Source organism: Malania oleifera, chromosome 12, assembly GCF_029873635.1.
Source record: "Malania oleifera isolate guangnan ecotype guangnan chromosome 12, ASM2987363v1, whole genome shotgun sequence".
Lineage (NCBI taxonomy): Eukaryota > Viridiplantae > Streptophyta > Magnoliopsida > Santalales > Ximeniaceae > Malania > Malania oleifera.
The window spans coordinates 12383346-12402832 of NC_080428.1; the positions used below are offsets into that span (position 1 = coordinate 12383346).

The 19487-nt window shown below is 33.2% G+C and overlaps 1 protein-coding gene across 4 annotated transcripts in view; it reads left to right on the forward strand.

The window, feature by feature from the left end:
* Positions 1 to 1534: 1534 nt before the first annotated feature.
* LOC131144932 (TATA-binding protein-associated factor BTAF1) overlaps positions 1535 to 19487 on the forward strand; it is a 109283-nt gene continuing 91330 nt past the window's right edge. For 2 of the 4 annotated variants that reach the window (XM_058093895.1, XM_058093897.1), the window contains exons 1-7: positions 1535 to 1692; positions 2285 to 2479; positions 2680 to 2774; positions 6585 to 6802; positions 6968 to 7022; positions 16691 to 16772; positions 17682 to 18010. In XM_058093895.1, the coding sequence (XP_057949878.1) occupies positions 2428 to 2479; positions 2680 to 2774; positions 6585 to 6802; positions 6968 to 7022; positions 16691 to 16772; positions 17682 to 18010 (831 nt within the window). In that variant the 5' untranslated portion in view covers positions 1535 to 1692; positions 2285 to 2427. Of the gene's footprint in view, positions 1693 to 2279; positions 2480 to 2679; positions 2775 to 6584; positions 6803 to 6967; positions 7023 to 16690; positions 16773 to 17681; positions 18011 to 19487 lie in introns of all 4 variants that reach the window. The other 2 variants (XM_058093896.1, XM_058093898.1) reach the window with 1 other exon arrangement.

The window sequence follows — 19487 nt, forward strand, 5'->3', positions numbered from 1 at the left end:
TGTTAAGTAATAAACTATGGTTTCTTTAGTAGTAGCTCTCTTTGAAAATGAATATACTTTTATGATCAGTAAAGGTCAATCTAAAATGTCAGTCTTAGTTTGATAACAATTTGTTTATGTTGATTGCTTCATTGTTTAACTAATGTGCACCCTAAATGAGATAAATATGGTTTAAATAATACATATCTGCTTCCAAATGGGTTGTTTGGTGGATATTGAGTTTTATCCAACGAATATCTACAAACTTGTTAACGATTAATGTTAAATTCATTTATAATTTCATGTACATGCTTATGAGGCATTAGTCCAATTAACATAAGACCTTTTGTCCAAAATCCAATACCACACTCCCACAGTCTTAACTCTTGCACTATTGCTTGCACCTTCTGGGTTTGCTTATGCCCCTACTAAAACTTTATCCTGAATGCCCAAATCTCGTGATCAAAATAAAACCCCTAATTCCATATTTTGAAAAAAAAACAAAACAAATTATAATGTTGTGATTGTTTATTAAATGCTTAACAAATTGCTATAGTTACCGGGTAATATAAGTTTTTGCTTTGTGATTGGTTGTTAAAAGTTTAATAATTTACTAAGTTATTGTTTTTAAAATAATTTAAATTATTATGTTACAAAATAAATTATTTACTAGATCATAAAAACAAAAAAATCATACTAGGGATAGGAATGACAAATTATTTGCCATCTACCACGAATTATCCAATCAGAACCATAATAAATTTGTTACTTAATTGAGTCGAATATGTTGCAAATTTTTCGTTGAACAATCTAGTCGACTATCAGAATCAAACCGATGACCATTGCATTACAAATGCGATGCTCTAACCTCTGAGCTAAGCACACTCCAGAACGTAAATTGTACATGCATAGGAATTCAATAAACTATTGATCTTATAACTATTCATTTTTAGTTATTTATAATTATATTTAATTTAAATATTTCATTTAGAAATAGAAAAGAAAATTAAAACAATTTAGAATATTTTTATTTAAGAATATATAATATAAATATAATCATTAGAAATTGATTGACAACCAAATCTATTTTATCAACTCTACTATTTATTATTTATATAGATGTTTTACTTTTTGATCAGTCATCTCATTTTAACATAAACTTTACTAGTTTATTTGTTGCGCTCTGTAATTTGAAACCTTTTATTCTTTTTTTTTTCCTAGAAAGTTATATCTAAATTATATATGTTTTGCACATTATAATTTTGCTTACTAAATTAACTACAAAAAAAACTTTATCAACAAAATAAATTAAAAATCAGTAAAGTTAAGTAAAATTTGTATTGACGAAGAAGAGACAATGTTTTTGTAAAACATTCAAAATAATTTCTTCAATATTTTAATTTTTTTAAAAAGACACGTGCATCGCAGTAATCACTTACAACTAACTTTACCATTCAGAAAAAAAGAGATAGTGATCGGGTTGGGCCAATTGGGCAACCCGTGGGGTCAACCGGGTCAGTCTGACCCGGTCTGAACTTAAAATTGAAAGGAGGGGGCTACGTCCCGAAGCGCCTCCCTTTCTTCTTCTCCGTTCATGAGCCCCAAAACCCTAGGAAGCTCCCATAGCTGCAGTGCCACCTCTGCAGGCGCCTTGCACCGCTGTGACAACGAAGCTGCCACCGATCGTCGACGGCCTTCCCTTGTCTATTACAGGTATGCTGATCTTCACTTCTCTTTCTCTCTCTCTAAACTCGCAGCCATGGCCGCCGGCTGGCCGCCATGTGCGACATGCTATATTCTCCGAGAGCAGAGCCTCTTCTACGTCCTATATGGATCTTCATCGCCGAGCTAATCTTCACTGTCGCCGAGTCATCTCATCTCTCTCATCCGGGTGTCGAGTACGATCTCTATGTGGCTCCTAATTGGACCCGCCTGACACGGCAGGTGTCGCTGGAGATCAGGGGCGGGAAGGTGCTGTCGAGGGTGAACAAGAAGGGGCTGAGAACTGTGGTTATTGTGAGAGGGTAGAGAAACGTTGTGAGATATACAAAATACAGCTCAAGTCGAAGCAGAAAAAAGGCCGTACGTGGGAAGGTACCACGGAACGGCCACATGGTTCAAAATCCAGGCTTTTCTATTGCAAACTATTTTATAATTCGGATATGTCATTTCATCATCATCCCCGTTGCCATAACCTTGATCTTATGCAGCATTTGGCTTTGCTTTAGAATCTCATTTGATGTCTGGTGAAACAATTGAATATGCATTTGTTTATTTTTCTATTTTTTTTCATTGCTTAGCACAGTTGGTGGCTCGCGTAGAAGCTCAGACGATGGAATAGAGCTTTCCTGCTGGTGTCAGTGATGATAATTTATTTTGACTTATTAGGCAAATTGCTTTGATAGTAACAAGACATGCTGCTGGTATTGCATCTTTTATAGAGGCAATATGACTCAGCAGTCGTCGTCTCGTCTTCATCGCCTGCTCACTCTGTTGGACAGTATCCTTGTTTTTTCTTGTGCTCTCTTTTTATGTTTATATTTCCTTGGCTTATTTTGTAGTCTATTAATGCATTGTATGAATTCAACTGTTTAGCTCCATTGATTGGGACTTGTTGCATCCATGCTTATTTCCTTTGCTTGCTGGTCTGGTATCTGAATTGAATAATTTTGATTGTTTGTTTCTTTAACCAATTGTAAGCTGGTTCAACCCAAGCAACGAGATTTGCAGCAGCTCGTCATATAGGGGATATTGCCAAATCACATCCGCAAGACTTGAACTCTTTGTTAAGGAAGGTATTTCACACTTGTTTCATTTGATACTTTGTTCATTTCTGTTTTGTTCTTATGTTTTGTTTATTCCTTGCTTATTTTTGTTGCTGAATCTTGTTTTTCCCCTTGCAATAGCCTTATTATTTTATAATAATTTATTTCTGTCACATGAAATTATCACTATGCAGCGGTGAATTGCTTCAATTTTTAATCTTCTTGATTATTTGAAAATGGAAAGAATAAGAACAATTATAATTGGCAATATACCTATTTTTTTTCTTTGTCATTCATTCAACTTGTCGAACTCCTTGCATAAATTGGTGTTGAATTGGGTTGAAAGTGTGTTTGTGTCTTTCGTTTAATTTGCTTAGCCTTGGACGAAGCTTTGTTTACCCTTTATTGTGACATGTGGTTATCGAAAATATTCCCATAAAATGATATTTTGAGGGATTTCATTCCTAGGGGTGCCTGCCTTATTGTTACATTTTTATGTAGTTGACTTTGGAAGATTTCAGAATTGTACATACGATGCCCATGTTAGTGGTTGGTTCATGGTAGGCATTCCAAGAAGAATATCACTGTATGCTTGTCCTTTGTATGAACAATATATGAAGAATACTTATATTTTTGAAGCAAAAGCCTACTAAAACTATATACTAAATTAAGTCCATGTTCAAAAAATTTCAACCATCAAATTTTAAAAAATTCAACACATAATAATTCAATTCATTGAAATAATGAGGGCAATATGATCTCAAAATTTCAATGATTATTTATATTATTATAACATAAGAATAATATTACTTTCATTTTTCATTGATTTCCATTTTTACTAATACAATAATTTATTATTTAATGTGAACTCTGCTTGTGAGGTACTTAATATCCTAAATCTTTTCATACACAGCTGTCCCTAGCTCTGGGAAAGCAGGAGGGTTACATTATGTAGCTGATAATCAGTGTAAAACTTGGCTAATCTATGTGATATGAATCTTTACCAATTATTTTTTGGGGTGCTCCCTATGAGCGATGTTACGCTTATACCACTCGATTTCTGCAAAAAAAATGGGTGAGGAATTGCAGATAGCATGGTAGATCTTAGGTCAAGAGATGATAAATATCATTATCGCATATGCTCCTCAAATAGGTTCAGCACAAAACCTTAAAAGACAATTTTGGGAAGATCTAGATACTACTATAGAAGGGATAATAAGATTTGAGAAAGTATTTGATTTAAATGGACAGTGGAAAGGACAATAAGATTTATGGGAGGATAAGGACATGGATATGAAGATAAAAATGAGTTTAGTGATTTGATCTTAGACTTCGCTATGACATATGATCTTACTACAATGAAAACATGCTTTAAGAAATAGTAGAGCATTGGAGAAAATTGAAGTAAAAATTATTTTTCTTAACTAAGAAGTTGATCGTTTATAATGTAAGGATTGTTAAGTTATTAGTGGAAGTTTGAGTACACAACAAAGAGTTTTGGTGTTAGATACCTATATTAAAAAATGGAAGAGAAAGTGTAACAAAAATAATGCAAGAGAATTAGGTTGTGGAACCTAAAGGGAGAAAATATAATGAAATTTAAAAAGATAAAAGGATCGAAGATGGTGATTGGATAGTAGGGGGTAGAGCAGACCCATACTCTATGGAGTAGGATAGGGAGCAAAATTAAAAAGATAGTAAAAATGATTTAGGTGTATCTGAAGGAAGATTCTTGGCTGGCAAAGGGGGTGGTGGGATCAAGTGTAAAGACATGAAGAATTTGGTATAAAAAAGGGAAAAATAAAGAAACATGGAAACCATTGAAAAGCATAAAGAGGCAAGATAAGATGTCAAAAAGCTGTTGGTGAAGCTAGAGTAGATAATATTTATATGCTAGACTAGATACAAAAGAAAGGAAAAAGACATTTAAACTTGCTAGAGCTAGAGAAAGAAGGGACAAGGACTGAATCTATGTAAAATGTATAAAAATGAGGATGATAGTGTCTTAGTTAAAGGGGAAGACAAAAAAGTAGTTCTGTGTATGGCCCTTCTAGACCAACTCTTAAGACTTCTTTTTGGGTTGAACTTTATTAAGTCATTGATGATAGTCTCAGTGACACTAGTGTAACAAATGGTGGCTTGGACGCTGACATTTAAGATAGAAGATGTTCATGTTGTATGGTGGTCCGTGGACTGATTTGTGTCTAAAATTATGTTCTTGTTTTTTTATAAGTAATTGCTCATTTTTCATTATAAGCCAATATGATTTAGGAATGCAACCATTTGAACACTTCATATTTTTCTTCTTTTTGTAAGACAAGTGCCCTACCATAGATACTTTTAGCTTTTGAGTCTTCAACATTTACCAGCCAATTTTGTAGGTTTGTCATAGAAATTTGTGAAAAAACAATATGCAAATGCATTTATCATATTTATTTATGTATTTAGTAGAATCTTACAATTTGTGATCTGAGTCTACGATCCGAACTTGCAAACCATCCTAGCGATCTTATGTAGGATACTATTTTTTAATAACCTTGGGTGGAATAGAATCTAAGCTAGAATTATGGAGAGAAGTTCTAGAATCTAGAGGTTTTAGGGTAAGTGGAAATAAGGCATGATATATGAAATGTAATTTCAGTCATGGTAGGATGAATTTTGGATCTATTATGCGACCTAGAGGATATATTCAAGAAGATGTACTATGTAGAATTAATCAGGTTGGCTAAAATGGAGAAGTGCTTTGAGCATGTTGTGTGATTGTTGAATGCCCTTAAAATTAGAAGGAAAGTTTTATAGTATGACTACAAGACAAGCCATGCTATGTGGATTAGAATGTTGCACAACTAAGAAATAACATACCTAAAGAATAAAAGTCGTCGAAATGAGAATGCTAAGGTAGATAAATGGTATAACATTAAAAGACAAATTAAGGAATGAACATATTCACGATAAGTTAGACATAACACATGCAGAAGATAAGATAAGGGTGGGGTGGCTTAGATGGTTTGGGCAGCTGCATCGTAAGCCAAATAGTGTACTTGTGGGGAGGAGTGAGCTAGTTAGCATTAGTGGTAGTAGAAGGGTTAGGGGTAGACCTAAAATAACTTGGAATGATAGCGAATAAGGATTTAATAGCCCTTAATTTGTTCGAGGAAATTGCCCTTGATCGTGTAAATTGGTGGAAAAGGATTTATGTAGCCAACCCCACCTATTGGTTTGATTTGTTGTTGCTACAGTTTGTTATACTGCTGTATTATGGGGGCATTAACGTCCAACCATCCAAAAATTTGAGGACTATTTGATGATATTCTCATCTAACTTATCCATGGAGAAGCATTATAATGAAATGTTCCCCACAAATGGATCTCCCTCATCTTTTGTGGGAATGAAACTCCCTCATGTTTTGTGAGAATATTTCATTCTAAGGGAATGTGAGGTTACCGACATGTCAGAATCCATCTCCAAAGCAAATGTGAGAATGAGATGCCTTGAACATTACATTCATGGGAATGTTGAAGGATGTTGTGAACCAAATGCCCCCTCTGTGTGTTCCTTTTCTTCCCCAATTGAAAATTTATTTACTCAAAGAAAGATGATTTTGAACTGAGTTTTGAATTTGAAAAATGCCCAATGAATCTCAATTTAGTAATCTTGTAAAATTTGTAATTATTCGGGTTGGCACTTATGGTCTTTGTTGCTATAAATTATCAAATCTTCGTTCTAGCAAGTTCTCATCAAATTGTCCATGCTCTAATGCCATGAAGATATTTTTATTCACTTATCATACTATGTTGAATGCTTTTATTGCTCAAATCTTTGTTTTCATGTGAATTTTAGGTTTCCCAATATCTCCGCAGCAAAAATTGGGATACTAGGGTTGCTGCTGCTCATGCTGTTGGAGCCATTGCTGAGAATGTTAAGAACACTTCTTTGGCCGAATTATTTGCATGCATTGAGAGAAAGATGTCAGAGTCTGGGATTTCAGGTGCTGTTGATGATTTAGTGGCGTGGCCTAACTTCCATCCTAAGTTTATGGCAAGTCTATCTTTTAGAAGGTTATTTCCGATTCTCCTTTTTGATTTACCTTATTAGATTTCTATAATTGATGTATTTCTGGTTTGCCCGTACAAGTGCATAAGTTTTCTCTCTTGTAGTGACCTAAATATTAGTTAATCTCTACATGGCTGAGATGTTAACTTTTTCCCTTTTAATTGTGACAGCTTTGATATGATCAAGGTGTTGGAGTTTGGTGCTTTGTTAGCATCTGGGGGGCAGGTAATATTTTTGAAATGTTACTTTCTGATGCTATATTTTTCCTCTTCTTGGAATATAACTTCTTTTTCTATTAAAAAAATCTTCTAAAGAATTTAGTAATTGTGCAACCTATTTGGAAGGTGTTGGGATGTGATGCTCATGCTTCAGAAGGTATTTGTTCTATGAAAATTTTAGATCTGCTAGGGATACGCTGAAAGTTGTCCTGTGGCATTTGGTGATGTGAGTGAGACTTAGTAAAATGCAATTTAGAGAAATTTGTGATGTTAGGCAGGACAATGGATAGAAGTCTTATTCTGAAGGGTGGTGCTGTGAGGCAATTTCAGCTGTCAATGTGGTTGATGAGGTTCCTTTAAAGAGGAAACTAGTTGAAGGCTGAAGATAATTTGATGTGATTGGGGAGGTGAATTGCATTACTTGGTTCTTCATAAGGTTGGTAATTGTAAGAGGAAGGGTTTGATTGAAGAACTGGAGATGGATGGTGGTGGGGCTATTAACTGAGAATGAGATTACTGGATAATGTAAGAATTTGTATTTAAGGATGTTGCTTCTAGGGTTATGACAGGTAGTAAGAATTTACATTTAAGGATCTTGCTTCTAGGGTTATGACAGATATTTGAGTTGGGCATCTGATTTCAAATGGTAGGCTTGATGGTTAGAAAGAACATATGATCTTTAAAATGGAGAAAAGAGAAGGCTTTTGGGTCTGATGATTATCTATGGCATTCTATCATGTTTGCTGGTGTAAAGGATTACTTTGAGAGTTTTGCACCAATGATATGGGAAGTGATACTACTAATTTGACTTTCTTTATACTTCTCTTAGAAGGATCAGTTTGTGAAGGTTAAGGATTTTAGGCGTATTAGTTTAGCGATGAGTGTGTGGAAGATCTTAGAAAAAGATTCTTTCAAGTATGCTGGGTTTTGTCTTGGGGTATGTGGTTTCTCATGTCAAGAGTGCCTTCATTAAAGCCAGCCACTAGTTTCTTGATGCAACAATAGTGGCTGATGAAGTCGTGGAGGATTCCTCGAGGAATGATGAAGATTTTAAGTTGGATTTTGTTGAGGCATTGGTAGGACTATGGAAAGAAAGGTTTTGGAAAAGATAGCAGAAATTGAATTAGTGGTTGATTGTCAGATGTGCTAATGACTGCCTAAATCCTGGCTTCAAGCATGGTCTTAAATTTCTTCAGATTTGTTGAAATTTATGTTGATTTTTTTTCTTTCCACCACGCTAAAATCAGGACTGGTTAATTTTCATCTTACTAAAAGTTACATTGAAAATTTCACAAACCACTTTGCAATTATTGAGATCTTGAAATTTCAATGAAATTTGTAGAAAATTTGTCTATGGAACAAAAATTTCTTGAAATTGAAATTGAGATTTAAATTCTTCCAAGTTGAAAATTTTTGCTAGAAATATTTGTTTTTGGTTGAAAATAAAGATTATTACATGAAGAATATGAATGGCAGTTTAAAGTATTTTGAAATTTATGTAAAATAAAATTTAAACATTAACTTCAACACTTTATTCAATTTTTTGCATCTAAATTAGTTTCTTTACATAATGAAATATTTAGCAGATATATGAACTTAATTTATATTGCCTGAATATGGTTAACATTGTATTACAATTATTGCTCCTTGTACACCACATACTTGTCATTAATGGATTTATTTACAAAGTTTTAGTTCTAGGTCTTGTATTATTATGTCTACTAATGGCTTTTAGTTCCATAAAAAATAATATTTTGACTAATAAATTTTATTTTTTTTCAAAAAAAAGTGAATTGAAATTGATATATTTCATCAAATTTCTGTAGAACCCTTGAAATTTCGTTTGAAGTGAAAATTTAAAACCTTGGTTTAATGGTTGCTGAGGAAGTGAGGAGATCAATTGTTTCTCTTTCTTTTTATTAGTTGTAGTGTGCTTGGCCTCTCTTTTTCTTTTTACTGTAGGAGTTAGGCAAGGTTTGGGAAGAGAAATTTTATTAGTGGTTGTTTGTTGTCAGCTGATCTGTTATTGTTAATGGAGTGTAAATCTTGGTTTAAAGGGTCCTGAGAATTGGGCAAGGAGGTTAACTGTCCTTTTTCATTGTTCTATGGTACAGCTTTCTCCTTTTTCGAAGAAAAATTTAGGTTCACAGGATTGTGTAAAATGCTTTTCGAGAGTTTAAAAAGCTCACGGGCTTTTAAAAGCTGGGGATCTATGGCTTTTGAAAGATAGAAGCTATTTTTTTTTTTTATAGAAAACAAGCTTATATGTTATATTCCACTCGTATGCTGTCTTACAATTATTACAAAGCTGCTCTCCAGAAATTTGATCATTTAAAATGAATATGCTTACTGCTTAACTTTTCAAGTGCTCGACTTCTCTTCTACTGTTCAACAACCCCCTCTCTTTCTCTCTCTCTCTCTCTCTTGGGTGAGGGGGAGGGTGCAGCGGTTTTTGACTTAGGTCTGGTGAAGGGGATTAAGATCTCTAGGGTGAGGGGGTTTTGACTTAGGTCTGGTGAAGGGAATTAAGATGAGTTCCAAGATCATCTGTCATCATTATATTTTGCTAGTGGCAGTTTTTTAGTCTTGTCTAGAGACATGGATAAGTTTTCCATTGTGTTTACTACTTTGCAGGTGTTTTGAGATGATTTCAGGTTTACTGATTAATTATAATAGTGAATTTTCCTATTTGTTGGCTATTTTGTGGCTATTTGAGATGATATGAGGTTTAACAATTTGGTTGCTTGTGTTGTCACCTATTGGCTAGGTCGTCATTCTTGGGATTCCCTACCTCAGAATGTTCTAATAGGTTAAGGCTTTGTTTGGTAATTCTGTAGCCGTGTGAAGAAGTACTCTAAAGAAAATTAGGGGTGAGCATGGTTTGGTTTCACTTTGGAGAGAATACAAATCATAAATGGGCCAAATTTTGACTCCTTCAAACTTATGGTTGATGATTTGCATCAACTCTTTAGAGATAAATTTTTAATTTTAATTAAATTGAGATTTATGCATGAAATCTTGCAAAACGAGCCAAAAATAAACTAGCATATAAACTTAACCTATTGCAAAAAATCAAACATCCTACAGCTCACTATATCTTAGTAATATCAACTGAAAAAGCATCGCAAACTACCGTAACATTGAAAAATGAAAAAAAAAAAAATGTCCAAATGTTGAAATCTTGAAACACTTATAAATATTTAAGTTATATATATGCATTAGTTTGGTAGATTGGGTTGGTTTTTCACATCTGTCGAACTGCCGCCCAAACTGATCTGTTTGGCAAAATTTTAAACCATATCCAAACCGCCAATTTTGGAAACTGAACTAAATCAACCAGAAGTGCTTGCTTGGTTTGTTCCCAAACTGATGCTTTCCCCTACAAGAAATCGCTTTGGAGAAGTTGTTGTGGCTTTTCTCTTGAGAACTGTTGGTGAATGTTTTGAATAAGTTGTTGTGAGTAGCAGCTAAGCTTTACTTTTCAAATGAACAAATAATTGTATTAAAGAAGGAAAGGAAAAGTACAGCAAAGGCAAGAAAATTTTAAAAAAAATAAGGGTAAACAAGATATCCTCTAACAGTGAAAGTAGAACACCAAAAGAAAAAGGAAAATAATTGCAAGATAACTCTAAGAAGTAAAGCAATCCAGGCTGCAAGTCCTCCAGAGATACACATGCCTAAAAAAACCATTGGCTAGACACTGTAATGGTGCAAGAGATACCACTTTGCTCCAAAGAAAATTATGGGAAATGGCAACACCTCTGGCATTTCCATCCAACCAAATATACCAAATGATAGCAAGATTGTTGCAACACCTCAAGACTTTTGTCTCCTTGCCCCTAGCTAACCCCCTAAATGTAGTAGTGTGGACAACCTCCAAAAAAGGAGGACAAACCCAAATCCTGTCGAGTACTATGCGAATTATTCTGAAAGACCTAAGCAAAAGGATAATGTAAGAATGAGAGAGCAAGTCTCTCCATTCATAAACTGAAGTCTTTAGTATTGATTTTTCCCATGTAAAAGCCTTTTATCTTTGAAGGAGTTTTGCCTTTCCATATAAAACAATAAAGAGGAGAAAAATATTATCATTAGGACTATGGAAATGGAGATGAGAAAAGAAAGACTTGCAAGAATAATCCCCAAAAGAATATAAACCCCACCCCCCCCCCCCCCCCCACCCTCCCAAAAAAAATCCTTCTTCTCACTCTAACTTCTGCAGCTACGCTTTGTTGTGTGTGCTAGTATTTCTATGAACAATAATATGGGATAGTAACAGCCATTAATTTATTAGTCAACCTTTGGAGAAGCTGCTGCAGAAAGCAACAACCTCTTTTGTGCCATGGTTTTCAAATTATGCTACACTCTTTTTTTTTAAAACTAAACACTAAAAAATACTGCATTTACTGTCCAAGGATTGTTGTCTGAAAAGCATTACCAAACAAAGCCCAGATGTATGCAAGCTCTTAATTTTCGATTTCAGCTAAAATTTTGAAGCTCCGAAAGTACAGAAATATCTTTGGAAATTTCAATTTCCCTTTGGAAAATTTGATGGAAATTAGTAGTAAAGCATGGAATTATTTTATGAAACTTTAGAAATGGTTAATAGACATATAAATGTAAGTTTTAGGACTAATATGTTACAAATTAAATACTTATCTTGTGTATGAGATGCAATAGTTGTAATAGAATATGTGCATTAAACATATAAGGAGGGGGCGGGGGACAGCATTATCTTCTCCCTGTGCTTGTTTGTATTGTCTTTCTTCCTGCTTAATGATGTGATTTCCTCATTTAATATTCTTAAGTGGGATTTTTTTGTTGGGACTTTTAGAATGACGCATAGGTGAGGGAGCTGTCTTTTTTCCTCATTTTACTGGAGGTTGGCTTATCTTCAGTAGGAGTAATGGTAGAGTTTGGTCTTTGAATTCATTAGGGGATTATTTATATAAATCTTTTTTCTCTTATCTCTCTAAATTGATGTGGTTTCCCTCTTTATCGGAGTATTTGGGGGGCTAAGTTCCATCTTTAAAGGCATTTGTTTGGCTGGTGGCCCTTGATGGAGTCGACACGAACAATCTGTTGCACAGTAGTAGGCCTTCTAAAAGCTCTGTTGCTTGATATGCGTTTCATGTGTGGTTATAATTCAGAGGATGTGTTGCAATTTTTTATTCACTGATGCGGCATTATGAAGGCCAAAACACTATCAATTGCGGCATTATGAATACTCAAGAGGCGACAAAGATAAGGAAAAGCTACAGAAAAAGAAACATCACTTATTCAAAGATCTTCTCATAAATGAGCTTGAAGCCCATTTCCAAGTAGAGATCTGATAAATGCATTTCTAAAGGCTGCTATGGGTAACACTAACACCGAAATTAGTATCCCAACCATTGTTACCAAACTTATTTTTTATATCTTTGCGCCAAAGGGAATTAATTTCCAAGGGAAAATGCCCTAACAATTGCACCAATGTTAGGGCATTGGTGCACATCTAGAGGAATTTTGAAAATATTTAAAAAATAACATTTGTAGAAGATCAAACATGCTTGAATTAAAGTAGTTAATCCACCTAACGGTCCTAGAAAGCATTCAACCAAGGTTTACTGTGAACTCCTTGGTAGGTTTAAAAAGGAATTAAAGAATCAAGCACCTAGCCAAGGAAGCCAAGCCAAGTAACTCAACAGATTGTTTCATAGCTGCCAGACTACTCGTAGGCATACCAATCCTTAATGAAGAGATCCTCTAAAATGTTTGTGACAAAAAGTTGTAAGAACATTTAACCGTCCTTGTGAAAACCAACAAGATTAAATCATGCATGAACCCACTTTCAACCGCACACTGCTAACCATCATACCCATTACATCAACAACCATACATACCCCCTCTCGAGTTGGAAACTGAGTCTATGGCTGACTATTGGCAACAATAAAAAAGTAGCTGAGGGCAAACAACCCCAAATCCAGCTGCATTTAAGATCGAAGCCCTTCCGCTCAAGAACCTTGTCTAGAGAGCTCCAACTCACTTGAAATTGTTTTTTACTTTTGGGGTGGAGTGGCTAGTGTGACACTTGAATTTTTTGAAAAAAGAAACAAAATCTACGGTTTTTAGGCAAAATGGGGCTGTATTATTTATCAATTTAATTGGGTATGGTTGGAACTTGGAATGGAAGATTAGAATTTTCATGAGGCAGTTGATATCTTATCTTCATCCTCTTATTGTTTTCTTCTCTTAATAAATTTCTTCTTCCTTTCCATTTTTCTTTTTATTTATTTAGGAAAATATGGAACTGTTCTTGTTGATGCTTGGTAGTGATTTTAATGGCTTTATCAATCCTCAAAATTAATTAGATGTTTTGACTCACAAGTTCTTATTAATGTTCTCAAAAGCTGTTGAACTCATTTTTGGGTGGCCCTCATTGGCCTCTTCTATGCCCAATTCCACTTTATCCCCGTATCCCTACTTTGGGAATTCAAACCTTGGTTTCCTATATGGGAATTGGGAGGTAAGAGCATTGGACTCACACACCCATATCCCCAATCCCCGTGTGGTTTACAAAATGAAATTGAAGCAGGAAAGGAATCGAGGGAGGAATGAAATCAAGGTAGGAATGGAATTGCTTTCAGAATGCAATTATTGTGCTTGATTTGTAACATGGAATGACTATAGGAATCCCAATTTTTATTTCTATCCAACATTTGGTTTTCTTCAATGGCTTCTACAATGGAAATGAGAAATAAGCCATTTTTTATCAATGCCCCTAAGACATAAACTATTTAATTTTGTATTTATTGAAGTTTTTTATGATAGCGATTATTATTTGTGTCATTATTTTTATTGTATCGTTGTTATTATCTTTTATTATTTTACAATAATTATTATCATTAAAACAATAAGTATTACTTTTTCCTTTTCCATTATTATTGTTCTTGCTGTTATTCTTATTTTTATAATAATTAATATTATTTTTATGGTAATTATTATTAGTTATTATTATTTTTCTATACTTTTTAAAATTATTATCCTTAAAATAAGAATAATTATTTTTATTTTATTATTATTATTATTATTATTATTCTTGTTATTATTATTATTATTTTTTTAGTAATATAATTTTTATTGTAGTTATTGTTAGTTATTATTTTTATAATAATATTAATAATTGGTATTATTATTTGTTTTTGTTTGATTACTATTATTTATTACTATTTTTATAATAATTATCATCCCTAAAATAATAAATATTATTATTTTTTTGCCATTATTATTATTATTATTATTATTGTTCTTTTTATCATTGTTTTATAATAGTAAATATTATTGTTGTTGTAATTATTATTAGTTTTTATTATTTTTATAATAATTATTATTGTTCATGTTTTTATTATTATTTTTAGAGTTAAAATTATTATTTATTGTAATTATTATTTTTATAATAATTAGTATTATTATTTTTTGTTTTATTATTATTTTTATTATTTTGTTATTATTTTTATAATTATAATTAGTATTATTATTATTTTTGTTTGATTATTATTATTATTTTTATAATAGTTATTATTATTATTAGTGCAGTTATTATTATTTTTCTTGTTTTTATCATTATTTTTTAATAATTATTATCCTTAAAATAATAATATATATTTTTGCTTTTATTATTATTGTTGTTCTGTTGTTATTATTATTTTATTAATAATGAATATTATTGTTATTGTAATTATTATTAGTTACTATTATTATTTTATAATAGTTATTGTCCTTAAAATAATAATAATTATTTTGCATTATTAATATTGTTATTGTTTTTATTTTTATTTTTGTAATAATAATTAGAATCATTACTATTTGTTGTTGTTTTTATTCCATTTTTATTATAAAATGAGTTTGATTCCATAGAATGAAGATGGATTCCAGCCCATTTGGATTGGAATCACTATTCCACCGTTCGCAGGAATTGCATTCCGTCCACCCTTGATTTTGAAACCAAATGCAGAGATGCAATTCCATTCCTGAACTTTGATTCCATTCCAAGCCTGATTCCGCTAACTAAATGGGGGGTAAATATTGTGTTGTTATATAATCAATAAATGCAGCATTTTTATGACAATGAGCCTGCCACTTGTATTTTGTTATTATAGTGCCCCCAAATTCTTGTTATGAGCCCCATTGTTGCATGTGTCCCTTTCTTCTGTAGTCCTTAGGTTAGTGGTGGATCCAGGACCTGGGGGGGACTGAGTCATTTGTGTTTTGAACAAGACAACTCTTAAAGTTTTATAGGATTGAGGGTTTTACAATTGTTTTTTCATAATCATAAACTATTATTTTACGTTTTGTTTGCAAAGTACCATTTAGTAGGAATATATTAATCATAATAGGTTAGTTATAATTATACAAAAAGTTATGCTGTTAAAGGGCAGGCCGGTGCACAAAGCTTCCGCGTATGCAGGGTCCAGGGAAGGGACGGACCACAATGGGTCTATAGTACGCTACGCAGCCTTACCTTGCATTTTTGCAAGAGGCTGTTTCCACACCTCGAACCCCGTGACCTCCAGGTCACACAGTGACAACCTTACCGTTGCGCCTAACAAAAATTTATGTTGTTAGCACGAAGAAAATAACAAAGTGAAACTTTTTTGAATCCATAACGGGGAATATATAAGGAATAACTATTCCCATATTTCACCATGTGAATGTTTACTATGTTATTACATGTTGGATGAAATAACAGGGAATATATAAGTAGCTATTCTGTCTACTCCCAAATTTCTCATTGCATGAGGAATAGTTATTCCATGAACCAAACGTAACCCCTAGTTTATTACTTTGGCATGGCATTAGAGTGCTCATAAAAAAAAGTCAACTTTTCACTATATTCATTTTAACAAATGATACACCTAACAATTGCATTCAGCTTGTTTTCATGTTTAGGAACTGCTCCATAATAAACTTATTTGTAATGCTACGAAAATTTCTCTATTGGTTAAGTGACTAAATAATCATTTATTCAAGAATTTATGATTTAGTATGGAAAAAACAGCAATTTAGGATTCACCTCAAATTAGGACTCGTAATATTTTAACTTATTATTCTCAGACATTTTATGAAACTTTTAGAAGATATTGATAGGAATTTGGGAATCTAATCCTGTTTATTTAAATTAGCTTTGAATTTAAAAAAAAAACTAACTAAAAGTTGAATTAGCCGCCAAATTTTATTTATTTGAATTCAAACCCTTTTATTGAGTGGGTTCAATTCTTAAAAATTTTGCTACTCCAAATATTTTATATATATATATATATATATTTTATATGTATATATATATATTACTAACAGTTCTTTGTGAGTTGAATGGGGGCTATAGCCCACACTCAACCAAACACAGATCTGCCCCTGCCTTTGTTTAATTTCATGGCTCTGCTGTGTTCTTGATGTGCGAAAGCTTGAATTTAAAAAAAAGGCATAATAGCAATGTACGTTTCATGGACTTATTGTATGCACTTTTTGTTGGAACAAGATGGCATCCTTATTCACAATAGATAGGGATGGCCTTCTCTAAAACCTTAATTGCACCTCTACCAACTACAGTGTAATTATACTTATGCAACTTCATTTCGGTTTTTGTTCCTAATCTGATAACTATGCATATGTTTGTTGAAATACTTATAAGTTTCAATTCAGGAATACGATGTGGCAAATGATAATACTAAGAATCCAAGGGAGAGATTGGCTCGTCAGAAACACAATCTCCGCCGCCGTTTGGGTTAGTTAAGGCGACACTTTTTGTTTTTGTTTTTCTTTATTATTGATCAATGTTTCACCAGTATTTTACCATGATTATTTGTTGATTTAAATATTTACAGTCTGCTATATCATAGGTAATATTTGACTGTGACTTGAGATTTAGTTTTTGTTTTTCTGTTTGTTGCATGGGTTTTTCTCCCATTCCTTGAGCTTCATATACTATGAAAAATCTGCAAATGGCTATTTGGAGATCCTTTGACTGATCAGTGGAGGGATTAGAGAGCTTTCCTGCTGACGTTTAAGTGTAATTTTGATTAATGTAAAAAGTCAAATTTACCCTCGAAAGGACATTTATTTAGTCATTGACATAATTTTTGTCTCCTGTACTCTGGTCTTGCTTTATTATTTCTGCTGTTATAGTTGCTAGTAGTTTTATTTGTCTTCTTTTAAGACTCAAGCTTTTCAAATCTTTTATCAAAAAAGGGGTTCTTAATTCCTTCTGGAAATTTTTGCCATTTTGCATGAGACTTGGTTATGTGAAGTTTGATCATAGGTATGAAAAACTGCAGAAACCTGTTAATTCAAGCATACTTTCTGTTTTTGTTCTGAGTCTGGTGTTGTTTGAGAAGTCAGTTTTTCTTTACTTGGTGAAAGCATAAAAGAATTATCGTACATTTTTTTCCCTGCTCTTTTTGTTTTCTTTTTGGTGTGCTATTGTTTCTTTCCATGCTATTTTGTAAGTTTCTTCCTTTCATATGTCAGGGAATTCTGCCTCTGACATTGTGAAATTTTAGTTGTACATGTGATTATTCTTTTTGTTGGCAGTGTCTCTCCGCATGATTATTTGTTTCAGTTTTTGGATTCTTTTCAAGTTGCACTTTACAATTGCCATATTCAGTACTGCAGACTTGACTATTCCTCTGAACAGGTTTGGACATGTGCGAACAGTTCATGGATGTCAATGATATGATAAGAGATGAGGATCTTCTTGTGCATAAATTTAATTCCCATGGAAATGGGATTGGCCGTGGTTTCACATTTCCATCTCAGAACATTCGGCAACTAGTTGCCAATATGGTTCCTGGTTTCATGTCTAAGAGGCCAAGTGCGAGAGAACTGAATCTCTTAAAACGAAAAGCAAAGATAAATTCAAAAGACCAAACTAAAGGCTGGCCTGAGGATGGTGAAACAGAAGTATCATATTCTGAAAATACAACAGTATCAAAGGGCATATGTTCAGGTTCATTATCTAACAAGGTATTTCTATTTTCTACTAAAAAATTCTACTACGTTATTAGTACAGTTATAAGTTGAGAATAAGTTGAAATGTTACCTGCATGCATATTTCTGTTTCGTTCTCGATGTATTGCTTCTGTCAAAAAATGTCTTCCTCCTGAAACTTCTAACAAGCATCTAAAAATAGGATCACTGAGTGATCTGGATAAGTAAGAAAGTTGAGGATCAAAGACCTGATCGATGTTTCAAACATGGTAAGACCTCATTTTGGCATGACATAATAAATAAATATTATTATGTAAAGTAATTTTAAATAAGCCACATCTGGAAGCATTTAGATAAAACACAAAGCGAATAATGGCACTTTAGAGCTAGCTGCATGGTGGTCAAACCGTGGATTCTATTACTTTCTGGCACATTTTTCAAATATTTTACCTCTTAAGCTGGTTCAAACTGCTTCATGCAGCCAGATCAGCAGTTCAGCTGTGGCCAACCTGTTCTACCACTTAACGTTTAAAACTTAAAAGTGAACTGGAAAATGAGACAGAGCAAGTGGCAGGCTGTATGTCTGTTTTCTAATCATTGTGTGATAGCTTCATCCAGTTTTCCTATGGATTGTGATAAATTGCTGAGAAGGTGGTATCGATTAGCATTAAACAAGGAGGGCAGGACCATATTGAGATCAAGATTATTTTTCTACACTTTAAATCTGAGGTTTTTTTAATGTGTTTTTCCAGATAGAAAAAAAAAGCATTGTTTTAAGAGAAGGAAAAATATATAAAACAGAAGACCATAAGTCCACTCAAAATAGAAGGAAAAACATAATAACAAAATGAAAGATTGACGCTCTTGGGGATATTTCTTATCTGCCTCCTTCTCTGCTCGAAGTTTTGGAGGATGTATCTATCTTTGAGGAGGGATTGTGTATAGGCTTTGCTGCGACTAATCAATGTAGGGATGGGTTATTAACTGATCCTGTAGAGGTGGTTAGGGCAGGATGCAGGATGTTTCAAAAAACTTTTGGATAATGTGGGTTTGTGGCTGGCTGATCCTGGAGGGAATGAAGTTCGATTGGATGGGGCTAAAGGAAAACCGATCACAGCTCAAAGGAGCTAGCAAGATTAAAGAGGTCTATCAATTACAAAGGGAAGGGCTTAAAGAGGAACTTCATTAAAAAGCTGGGAAAACAGGTAGAGAAAAGGAGAATAAGTAGCCTAACAAAAGAAAATAGAAAATACAACTACATCGTCTTTGTAAAGCACTTCAATCTCTGGTAATATCTTGAAAGCAGCATCCCTTGAAACAGCCAGCACTGTAATTCTAAAGGCCCCTAGTTTCTTATTTTTCTTTTTTTTTTTCCTTGTTTTCTTTTAATTTTTTGCTTTGAGGATTTGTTATCCTCTCCAAGATTGTGATTCTCTCTATTGTCTTTCTTAATTTATTTTCACTTGCAATTAAAAAAAAACTATAATACAATGAAACAAAGAAAAACACAAAA